This window comes from Prinia subflava, chromosome 17 (assembly GCF_021018805.1).
Source record: "Prinia subflava isolate CZ2003 ecotype Zambia chromosome 17, Cam_Psub_1.2, whole genome shotgun sequence".
Classification (NCBI taxonomy): Eukaryota; Metazoa; Chordata; class Aves; order Passeriformes; family Cisticolidae; genus Prinia; species Prinia subflava.
In genome coordinates, this window is record NC_086263.1 from 9,034,444 (window position 1) to 9,046,582 (window position 12,139).

Here is a 12,139-nt window from a genome sequence, read left to right on the forward strand (position 1 = left end):
TAATTTGTCCCTTTTTAATTGAAAAATGTAAAAAGGACTTCAGCTTTAAATAAGACATTTTGTACAAAGCTTGAGCACAAAAAAGTGAACACCAACGTGTTGTTATGTAAACACCACAAATGTTACTCATTTGTTCAGTAATGCACAGAACAGCGTGCGAGTTCCCTTTCCAGTGGGTGAGATTTCTGTAGCTGTTCCCCTCCCCTCAGACCTTACTGGAATACAGGAAACCCAGAAGCTTTGGAACATTTACAAGCTACAGTAGTCAGGATACATTGTGACTAAAGGATTCTTTTTGTTCTGTTTTTTCTTTACGGGGTTGGTCATTTAAATATACAGAAGTACAATAATCTCACAGGTAAATGAATGGCAGCTTGGATTAGAAAAAGCACCAAAATATTTAATATACATCTGGCACAAATTTCACAAGAAGTCAGTAATGGACAAACCAATGCTTTGCTTATAAGAAAAGAAAAACCTCAGACTGTACTTAATGCTCTTCTTCCAAAAGGGACACAACAAAAACATTGCACTCAGGATTGCTATCAAGTAAAGACAACCTTCTTATCACACCCTACTTGCAGTGTGCCTTAGATTGCACATTCCATAAGATGCTGTTTCCATTCTGTTCCAGACACCAACGGTGAGAAAATCTGATGTAAGAAAAGTAACTGTAAAACTACGAACCAATTCAGTAGACTGGGATTTGGTAGATGCATTGCCCTGAAATTCTCCCAATTTTCCTCTGGATCACATTTCAAATTTGGCTGCATCCCCTTGAAATAAAGATCCTCCATGAAACAGAATTTACTCCAGCTGTTTTCAAGCATTACATTTACACAGCACTTCTGACACTGCTGTTCTAACAAGGACCCGCGGGGCTGCTCCGTGACCTGCAACACATTCATCACTTCCCAGAGCGAGACACTGGCTCAAACAGGGTTATCTCCTGGGTGAGCCTGAGGAGGCAGAACACCCCGAGGCACACAGACCAGCAGATGTGACCCTGCCCATCCTTGCTGCTTTACTGAGAGGCCCTGTGCTCACACGAGGCGCAGTGACAGCCACACAAACCGTGCTCCCCTCACTTCCTTACACTGAGTTACTTCTCTGCGAGCAAACTCCACCAAAATGCGTTCGTTCCTTCCACAGACAGGGACTCGAGGCTGAACTGGGGCCTCAGGATCCACAAGAAGGGAACGAGGCTGCCCCAGCCAGCGCTCCCAGGCTGACCCTTCCCCACAGCCCAGCAAGGCCTTGCGGTTGCTTCATGGCCTCAAGACCACCCAGTGCAAACCCCAACAGCGCCGGCTCCGGACCGAACCCTGCCAGTCCCATCCACGGCTCCTGGAACTTGAGTTACTCAACAACTCACAGCACAAGGCCCTCCAACCCTCCTGCCAGCCCATCTCTTCTGTAAAGACTATTTCAAACTTACAGATCAGAAAGCAAGTGGATTTTTAAATAACTTTGTTCAGCGTGACTTAAAAAGTCACAACTTCCAAACACGGAGCACGAATCTGTGAGGTCCTCTAAGGTCTAACACACGTGGGAGCAGCAGGCAGCCTCCAGCTCCACCACCCTCGGTGCAGGTTGGCCACCCCTGGTCACACCAACTCCACTCTCACAGGCCCAGAGAAGAGCAAGAGTCAGCAGCTGTAACTGCATAAAATGGCAACATTCAAGTAAACACGCTGATTCAACAGTAGGCAACCTTTAGTCCAGATATAATTTACAGGAGGGAAAAAGAAACACTTTACACCACAAACACTGGAGATGGATTTTTTTCCCTGTGTGTGAAATGACACGTTATCCAAAAAGGGCTTATCTGAAGAGTGCAATTATGCAAAGATAGAAACTTATTAAAAATTAAACAAAAAACAGTATTACCTACAGAACCTGTTGGATTTTCAGAGACTGAGGATTGCAATAGTAGCAAGGAACCGCTGCAATGTCAATGATTTAAGGCAAGCTGTTAGGACAAGAACATACATGCTCCTTTTACCTATTGTCTCACACGTCCCCCTGCTCTTTTGAAACACGTGCCCGTCCTGATAGTGCAAGAATCACACCCCAAACCAGCCCTCACACTGCAGGAATCCTGCAGCAGCAGTTCCTGCTGCATCACACTGTGGGGGACTTGCAACAAATTGTGACAGCAACTGTGCTGCAGTTTGCTTTCAGGGAGGAAAGGAAGGACACAAACGTGTTGCAAGGAGAACATCCCCCAATGCATTAATGAACACAGCCGAGCAGCAAAGCCACTCGGGCATCTCCAGTTCTCTACAGAACACTCCAGCTTCACTCAAGCACAAGGGTTTTGTCCTGAGCAGGATTCTGACCTCAGGGAGAAAAAGGATGCGTGTAGCCTTTGCACTTTTGCAGGTCCCATCTTTGCTGTGTGGTTACAAGTCCAGTCCAACATGGAACAAAACACAGTATTTTTGATTAAAAGAAAAATACACTCATGGCACTGCATCAGGTGGGTTCCTAAAGCTTTTCAAGGGCAAATGAAAAGGCTGGTGGCTCCCTCTCGGGGAGCAGCTGCTCCATCTTCAATTCACTGTCAGAAGAGGCAGCCTGACCAGGGAAGAGGATGTGTGGTGACAGAAGCCCCTGAGCCACAGACCACGGCCGCTCTATTGCACTCCAAAAGTAGCACCCGGGAGGACCAACTCTGGTTTGCAGCTTGACCCGACCCCCTGCCAAAGGGTCCTTTGCATACAGGTTAAACACAGGATACCAAAAACTATGGCAAATACTTAACTTGGGTCAATTAAAAAAAATAGATTACTCATCCAGGCATAAAATCCTGGGACAAAAGGATGGTAGCCTTAAACTATTTAAGTCTAAGAACAAGAGGTAGAGATACCTACGTACTTCATGGTGAAGGAGTTACAGCCTTCTTTCTGTCTTACAATCTCACGAATTTCACTTCAGTTCACACTACAAAACCAAAGGTTCGAGCTTCAATAGTCCAGAGAGAAAATGTTAACACTGGTGGGTTTGTTTGCACACAACAAAATTCAAGCAAACACTTTGCTTTAATACTTATTTGAAAAAAATACAGTTTTCTCCATACTGAAGCACTACCCTGAAGAAATTTTGAGTTTCAGGTTAAGCATCTTCCTTTTTAATATGAAAGGCTAAATTCACATGCACACACTTTGAGCAGAGTGGGCTCAAGGGAAGAAATGGGTGCCAAATTTACTGAGGACCTTCTAAAAAAAAAAGGATCACGCTGCAGAACACAAGGCTGCAAGACCCAGAAACTCACAATGACTATTATTTACCAAAGAATGGGAATGATGTAACCTCAGCCAACAAACTATATCACAACTGAGGTGGCCATTAACTACATGGTGTTTCTTTAACTTTGTTGGGCTTTTTTTGGAAACAAGGCTTATGTTGACAGTGTCACAAAAAGTCTAAGGTCACTGGTCAGTGCATAGGCCTGGGAACCACAGGTGACAGGCTAGTCCTGGATCTGATGGGCACACAGAGTGAAATAAAAGTCACCCAGAAAAGCTGCTTCTGTCCCCCAGCACTGAGGAGGGGCTGCACCATCTGCCACCAACCCGAGCCACTGCATCCTCAGCAGAGCAGCCTGAGCTCACCTCATGCTCTGAACTGTCCTGGCTCAGGGCTGATCCAGGAGATCTCCCGGGCCAGCCCAGGGGAGCAGCTCCCACAGCCCCACCTGCCAGACCTGTGGTCATTGTCCTGTGGTCCTTGCACTAGGATTGCACAGTGCTAAAAAGCTGTAATTCCCCATGTAGAATAGCACCAGCAGCAAACAAACTCATGATTTGGTGTTCAATTCCAACTCACTGCCTCACACATGTTTTATGGGCAGCTATGGGCAGGATCTTTCAAATCTTTACTAGAATCAATAGTCTTTGACCTCAGAAATGTACCTATGCAAGTAAAAATTAGCACAATTAAGCCTCCAGTTGATCTGGAAGCCAAATTTAAAGGTGTTGCAAACTATAATATGGTGTACGTGGTCCGTGTTTTATTACTGGGGGCTAAAGTTTACAGGAGTTGTATTTCTTTGCATATAAGAGAAGGCAGTAAAATGCCACAGGTTGTGGATGTCAGACCAGTTTTCCAGTATATTACTTCCACTATCTATATAATTATCTATAGTTATTTATCCCAAGTTGCAGCAGATTCACTACATGCATAAAGTTTCTTAATGCATAATCTAATTTTCAAAAAAAATTAAACAGTTGCAATGGTTTCAAGGATTTCATCAGCATCACTGCTCACTTACAGTCCTGTGCCCTACACATGAAGAATTAAATTATATAAAATTGAAGAGTGAACGTATTTGGCCTGTTCCACAGATAGTCACAGTTTAACCATTAAACAAGCATATTTTCAGAGGCTCCAATATTATTAAAGACTTCTCAGAGACACACACAAACCCTGCTCCCTCAGCCCAGCATTACAGAGTCTGGGCAGTCTCGTTTGGGATCACAAAATCACCAGGCAATCCAAGAGAAGCTCTGAAAGCCCCACTCACTGCCAGCACTGCCAGAGAGCTGCACCTTCAGCTCCTGCATCACGAGTTTAAAACTGACACAGGTCTGGTCTGCATTCTGTAAATGGCAATTAAAGGACTGAAATTAGGCTGAAAATAAGTGATACTTTGCTAGGTATATAATTTGGCTATTTTTGCCAGTACCCTGCCCAGTGGGTGGAGTTGCTCCTGCCTGGCTGGAAGCAGCAGAACAGGAGCAGGGCTGTCCCCACACTGAACACAGCCACTGGTAATGGTGTGTCCTTTCCCCAACAGGAAACCAGATTTTCCCTTCCTGTGTTCACCTCTGCCTTTAAAAAGAAGCTGTACTACATCTGATACATTAAAATGGCTGAGCATGATGCACCAGAGAGATTTCCTCACTGCTGTCCACACTCCAACCACAAAATGAACACCTTCCTTAAAGAGCTCCATCCCTCATCCTTTGGAGCTGCTGCATGCCAGGGTGTAAATCAGAGGCTGCCATCATCTGGTGTGCATGTATGCACTGGCTACCCATTTGAATAGTTAGCTTTTCTTCACACTCTGGGCATTTTAAATTTCCTTTAGGGGAAAAAAAAAGTGGCAAACAAAGCATTTAATAGCTGAATGAATGAAGAATCTCAAACTTACAAATACAGTCTCCATTTACTATCAAATCAGTCTCCACTTGGAACTTTTCCTAACAAAGCAGCCTCTGTTGAGGAATTTATTTTAGTCTTTTAAAAATAACAGCACCAGCAGAAGTCTCACCATAAATTCAGCGATTCCAGCACGAGTGCTTTGGCCTGCTTTGCTCACCAAATCTGAATATGGTTTTGCTGCCAAACACTTTTGTGCCACAGAAAGTTAGAGAAGCAAGGACAAAGCTTTGGGTGTATTTATCCATAAAACAGCAACTTCAGGGCTCTTCTGCAAAGGGCCACATTCAGCTGCATCTAAAACAATCCACAGCTTGTCAGCCAGCAAAAGCAGCATGGACCAAGCTCTCCTTTTATTAGATGAAAGAGATGCTATCTGTGGCTTGTGGGTTTGTTTTTAAGCAGTTTGCATTACCCACATTTTGTTAGGGATTTATGACCTCCAAGCCAAGCTATTGCAGGGCTGCACACCAGCAAAGCCAGTCCCAGAACTCGGGCAGATCCGCTCCTGTCTGTGCTAACCCCTGTGGGGCACAGCATTTGTGCAAAGTGTGACACCCTGGACCCGGTGACAAGCTCACCAATCAAAACCTGCTTCCCTTTAGCTTTAAAACCCTTATTTCACAAAAGCCATTAGATTCTATGGATGACTATCCAGGCTTTTTTTGTTGGTTTTTGATCCTGAAATGCAGCTCTGAAAATAAAAGGTGTGTAACGGAAGTATATCAAATTCATTAAGCCAGCACTTGGCTATACAGAAAGCCTTGGCAATCAATCCTTTTACTAAAAGGTGTAAAAAAGTTGACACACTAAAATTAAAAAAGGTAGCATCAATAACCAAAAAAGTTTCAACCAGTGTTAATAAAACTCCCTTTAAGTCACAACAATTTCAACAGGCAAATAGTCCCAATACAGGCATTGTAAAATAATAAATTGACTCCTATCCAAATATTATCAAATCAGTCTAAAAATGACTCATCTACACTGTTGTCATTAAGAACACATTAAGAATTCACTTTGTCATCAGATGCCAATATTGTTGCTCCAGAAAGTGTGGAGTATTAACTGCAATTTAGCAATTAAACATATGCTTTAAAAAATTGGTTTGTCAATATTAATGCAAAAGATAGTTCCTTACATAGAAGTACTGTGCTTGCCAGACAAGTAAGGTAATACTTTAGGTATAAATCAAACAAATTAAAGCAGAATTATACCACAGTTTTCCTTGAAGACTTAGGATTTGTATGTTGCTTCTGTCAATGTTTAGCAAACTTAAGAAGCAGAACCTTTGGTTCTTTTAGTCAAGTAAAAATATTCTCATGTAACCACAAAAATACAACTTCCAGAGAAAATGGAAGTCCATCAACAAGTCCACTTTCAATAAAACTGAGGTAGTACTGCTCTTTTATTATGTGAATGTGTAAAGAGATTTGGATACAAATCATCATCTACCACTCAGTTGACTGACAGGTACAGTAATTTTATAAAACAATCCCAACATTTAGTTTGGAAGTCCAAAAAAAAGGAATTATCTGGACTCATTCACTAGGAGTTAGCTCAAAATGGGAATTAGCCATATTACAAAAAGCTGTTGCTTATGTTGGTTTTTAGAGCCTTATTACCCAGGATTAATGCATTTATAGTTAACACTGCTGTTCATCTTGGTATAAAACCTTAAAATTATTACAGCCTAAAATTTCAACAATGTAAACAGCACTACACACAGTACAGACCTGCCCTGACAGTTGTAGTATGAAAAACTCCATCTGGCACTGTATAATTTAGCAATGTTAATTTAACCTAACTAAAAAGACCTACATTGTGCAAGAAGTATCAGACTTACTTATACTAATCTGAAGTCTTAAAAAAAAAAAAAAAAAAAAAGGAGCTTAACTTGTAGCCAGGGTCAAATATTTCAGGGCAAGAGTAAAAGGAGTAACCAAAATCGAGAAAGTGCCTAAAACATGATACAGCATTTTAGAGCCCTTTCAAAGACAAGGCAGAAAAAGGTGTAAAGTAGAAAAATCTGGAGCTTCGGCAATTCCCAGAAACACCCAGAGTTTACATTTCTGAAGGATAACGAGTTGGTTCTGTCACTGCTGCTTTGCCACTGCTAAGTCTGTTCGTCCACACACAGGCCCTCTGTGTCTGAAGACAGAATACATTTGGTTTCCTCTTCCTTTTTCCTTCGCTCCATCTCCCACTCCACAAAGGTATCGAAGAGACTCGGCCACGCCTCGTCCTCGCTGTAGTTGCTAAGGTCCGGTCCAATCACCTGAGTAAAATTTAGAAACATGTTCCACGTGTCCCGGGAGATTCCCTTGATTCCTGAGGGGTTCTTGATTAGGAAGTGTAACCACTGGTCCAAAATAGGGGGCTTGTTTTGGGTGAAAACTAATTTCCAAAGGGCAATGGCTATTTCCCGATGTAACGACCTCTGTCCTTCTTCAGAGTCCAGGCCAAACTGGAAGGTGAAACGATAGAGATCCTTGAATTTATCCTCCTGCTTGGCTTCGTTTAGGAGGCTGGGAAACCTTGCACAAATGCCATCAATGCTGTCTGCATTTATTGCTTTGCAGCCTTCAAAAAACTCCCTCCTGTTAAGCAAGAGAAGAGAAATTAGAGCGAGCCCTTCCCAGCGACCTCACGTGCCAAACACGTCCCATCTCCGCTCAGCTACATCGAATCGAATCGGATCATCTGGGCAAGACAAGGTGCACCCTCAGCCCCAGGGGCACACAGATTTTGGGAACGGGAGCCACTGGAAAGACAGACAGGTCCAAGGCATTCCTTAAGGCCTGGGCAACCACACACAACCCCCAGGCCTGCTGGGGCACTGTTAGCATTTGAAAGATTCTGCTCTCTGGCTTTTCTGGACACTTCCACATCCTGGAATGCCTTTCACATTAAAAAGTGAATCTAATTTACCACAGAAGAAATTCCAAATGTTTGCTACTAATACATTTACCCCAGCTTGATCCAATACTGCCCATGTCTAAATGCCCATGCTCTGGGTGAGCTGTTTGCAGGGGACACAGCAGCTCACTTCTGCTCTTGCTGTGGTTTTTGGTTGCTTTTCCAGCCTGCAAAACCAAAGGGGAGCCGCTGGTGCCAGTCAGCAAGGCACCTGCTGAGAGCAGGGAGGGGAGCACAGCATCACAGGGCTGCAGCACAATGTATGGGCACTGCTGAGGCACCAGCCCTGTACCAAGGGGGACACGTTTAGCTCCAGTTCCTCTGATGCTTCTCTGAGCAGGTGTTAGAACAAGCCAGGAGAGGCAGCAGGCTGGCACAGGATGGGCTGGAGGGAGGACAGGAGATGGAGCAGCACTCAGGAGAACAGATCATGATGCTTTCCTTGATGGAAGAAGGCCATCAGCACCTGTACCATGGAGCATGGCCCTCAACAAATATAATCTCTCACCACTAGATTTGTCCTCTCCAAGAAAATCAAAACCATGTTCATAATACTCCTGGTAGTTGTGCAGAATCACAGACACTACTTACAACTCCTTTACCATCTTAGCAAATACCTGTGTCGGCAGCCTCCAGTAAATCCACATTTGCATTCCAGAGTAACTCATCCTTTTGACACACACCCACAGCCACAAAGACTCTGAAGGTGCTGTTCAGTGCACAGCACAGGCTTGGGTCAAGGCTCTGAACACCAAAGTAATTTTGAAAGTTATAAGCTCAGTAAAAATAGGCAGCATTACTCAGACCAATCTAGATAGACTAAAAAATAAAGAATTCCTTCTCTCCCCAAAAATCCTTGTAGGCAGTCTTCACTTGCTCTTACCTGGCCATTGCTAACCAGGCTAGGGGAGGCTGCTGCAGTTTGGGTTTGCCTCCTGGCTTTGTGGGGGGAGTTTTGGCCATTCCACTGTTTCCTGTCACATCACACACGCTGTCAGCCTGCTGACTGAGCCCCTTGTCCAGAAGGGCACACAGCACTTTGAACAGCAATCATTTGTCAGCCAGTATGAAACAGCTTCCAGTGTCAAAACCCTCACATTTCCTTCCCTCTCTATGCTTTAACAAGATTACTCTTGGAAAAAGACATTAAGTGGTTGGACAGGAACAATTCTGTCATTCTTTCACAGACTGTGAACAGGGTTAGTAGCAATTACTAAAGAATCTCATATTACTTTAAAGGAAAAATTGATTTCAGTGTCCAATCTCATCATCAAGATAATGCTGGATACAGTAAATTGTTTTTGGTAAATCAAGAATAAATTAATGTCCACAGACTCTCACTACACTGTTCATCACTAGCAGCATAATGGCCAAAACCACATCTTCTGAAATGCAGTGTGAGGGGAAGGGGAAAAGAAGACAATACAAACCTTACCTTCTGCATTGGTAGGGATTAATTTGATCAAAATGCAAGCGTTAGAAGAAATAAGTAAGTGAAGCTAATGAGGCTGTCTCTCCACCATACTGCTGACAGGATATACTTTAACATATGAAAATAATTACAAGTTCTACAAGAACTAACCTTGTAAATTTGCACATGGTAGCAGCCTGGAATTTCCAAGCCAAAACTAGTACTTTAAATTCAGTGGGATCAACACAGAGGTCATTGCAAAATCGTTCCATTCCTTCTTCCAGGATGGCATCTTCCCGCTCGTCCTTGTACCTCCTGAATAACTCCCCAATCCTTTGAAGAGAAGATTCCTCTGCACTGCAAACAGAGTCTTTCTTTGTATCTCCAGAAAACGTCGGGGGCTGACTGGACTCTACAGCAGCATCTGTTTTCTTTGTCCCGTTCACAAGGATGTCTCCTGAAGCCTTCCCACAAGCTGAGCCATGGTCGTCTTTGTGCACTGCACTCCTCTTGCTGTGGGACTTGCTGCCAGATTCTCTTTCCCCATTTTTGCTGCCAAGGGTAGAAGAAGGGTTCTTGCACTTGGTGACACACTGGCCCATGATGTTGCAAGCCCAGCTCCTAGCGCCGTCCCCCTGCCCTTGGACACCCTCGCAGCTGCTCTTCAACACATCTCACCATGCCATTAGCAGCACTCAGCTAACCTGAAAAACAGTTTCACAGTCAAACTGCTGTCTCTCTAAAAAGAGAATATCTGAAGTTTTAAACGTGGAATAACATTCCCCATTAAGCGACTGACTTCAGGATATTTAAGCTTTGCATACTGAAAAGGAGCAGTGTACACAAGGCTGGAATATGCCATAAATTTCAGGCAATTTCAGGCTGTTTCACCTAGAAATCAATGCAGCTCACTCAGTGGCTACACTATACTAACGGGTCCTAATAAAGGAAATTCCTAAAATTCTTACTGCAGCATAGGTTACAAAGAGGTTGATTCATGTACAGGCTTCATCATGACAGACTACTCTAACCCAGAAATATTTTAAAGGAAATGGTTTTTAAAAGTACACCCACATTTTATATATACGATATAAAACACTGAAACAAAGCAGGGAACAGAGGACAGGGACACTGATGGAACAACCTGGCAGAGACCTAAGCATTGGATCTAGACTACCTTTGGGAAATCAGCAAAAGGGACTTCTCAGGGAGAGAGGGAGGAGGAGGCTGGCTGGTGGCTGGTTTTGGGGAGGAGGAGAAAGAGTGGAAGTTGTGTGTTTGTTTTTCAACAGAGTTTGGAATCTAGGTTTTGTACTGAAAACATACACAGAGTGTGTGTGCAGAAAGCAGGCAACACTTCTTATGCAAGAGGGTATTCAGAAATTGTTCATTGTTTCAAGTGGGCTCCTCCCTTCAGGTAAGGAGACAGACAGGGGAGGGGGCCTTCTTAATGAGACTTCTTCAGGCAGACACACATGCAGATAAGAAGTAGTAATTCCAGTCCAGAGGGTTTTTTCTTAAAATAAAAATTACAATGCCAAAATTATTTCATCATACTCTGTTTTTATAAATCACAAAGCCCTGCATATTTGGAAAAGATATTTTAACCACAAAAAAGGGTTCTCCAATTTTTCCTGTTAAAACCAAGCTAACACTGACACTGCCCTATCAGTGAGCAGCCACACCAAGGGCAGTCCATTTCTCAGAAATGTCAGCTCCAAGAAAGCAATTGCTTATCATAGTCCTCCTTTACCCACTTATTCACATTTCACCTCTGCTGTCAGCTAGGCAAAAGCTTCAAACAAAAAAATTTGGTTTGCCTTAACTGTGTGTACAGCTTCTAGTTTTGAATTAGAACAAGAAAGGAGATAAAAATTTAAAAATTAAGAAATACAATAGCTGTCACATCAGTTTTACTGTATTCTTTCTTGGACAAAGCTTTACTGAGACTGAAGCCCTCTTTTAAGCTGTAAACCAACAGAACCAGCAAGTACAGATGAATTCTCAGATATTAAGATTACAAAAATAAATCTTCTCTCAGCCATTATACCTGTTTTGACAAAAACAGCACGTGTGCAGCTTCATGAGCAAAGGATTTTGCCAGTGGAACTACAACAGCCAAGATGCTGGTTGTTGGACTATCCAGCTCCCCAGACCCTTTTCTTAAGCACATAACCCACACACAAAACTGGCAAATACCTATTTTTTAACAACCAAAGGAACAAAGGTATATTCCATATTCTTTCATTGCAATGCTTTAAAGATTAACTTTGCAGCATCATTTTTATGGGCAAGCAAAGTTTGATTTAATGTATTCAAGAAATTCGCAATAATTTGTATTTGAAAGGATTTATAAAAATATGCATGTCAATATAAACAATCCATAAGCCAATTTCACTGGTCCTCAGTATTTCACAGCTCTGTGAGCTGCAAAGCACAGCCTGGCACTCATTTCTGTGCTGCCAGGTGCCTGAGCAACATCGTCCTCTCCAGTCTACACCAGTCATTATTTCATTACACCAAAACAAACAGGATATTAGTAGGCAGTGTAAAAACTGCTCAGTGATTAACTCCCACATACCAGCTTTCCCCCCCATCTTTAAATCCATCCGAATTCAAATGCTCAATCTACACTAAGTCTTGTTC

The 12,139-nt window shown here is 43.0% G+C and overlaps 1 protein-coding gene across 3 annotated transcripts in view; it reads right to left on the reverse strand.

Moving 5' to 3' along the window:
• DCUN1D3 (defective in cullin neddylation 1 domain containing 3) overlaps positions 1-12,139 on the reverse strand; it is a 25,321-nt gene continuing 13,182 nt past the window's right edge. For all 3 annotated transcript variants that reach the window (XM_063414296.1, XM_063414297.1, XM_063414298.1), the window contains exons 3-4: positions 9,665-10,197; positions 1-7,763 (exon numbers count right to left, since the gene is read on the reverse strand). In XM_063414296.1, the coding sequence (XP_063270366.1) occupies positions 7,280-7,763; positions 9,665-10,095 (915 nt within the window). In that variant the 5' untranslated portion in view covers positions 10,096-10,197 and the 3' untranslated portion in view covers positions 1-7,279. The remainder of the gene's footprint in view (positions 7,764-9,664; positions 10,198-12,139) is intronic.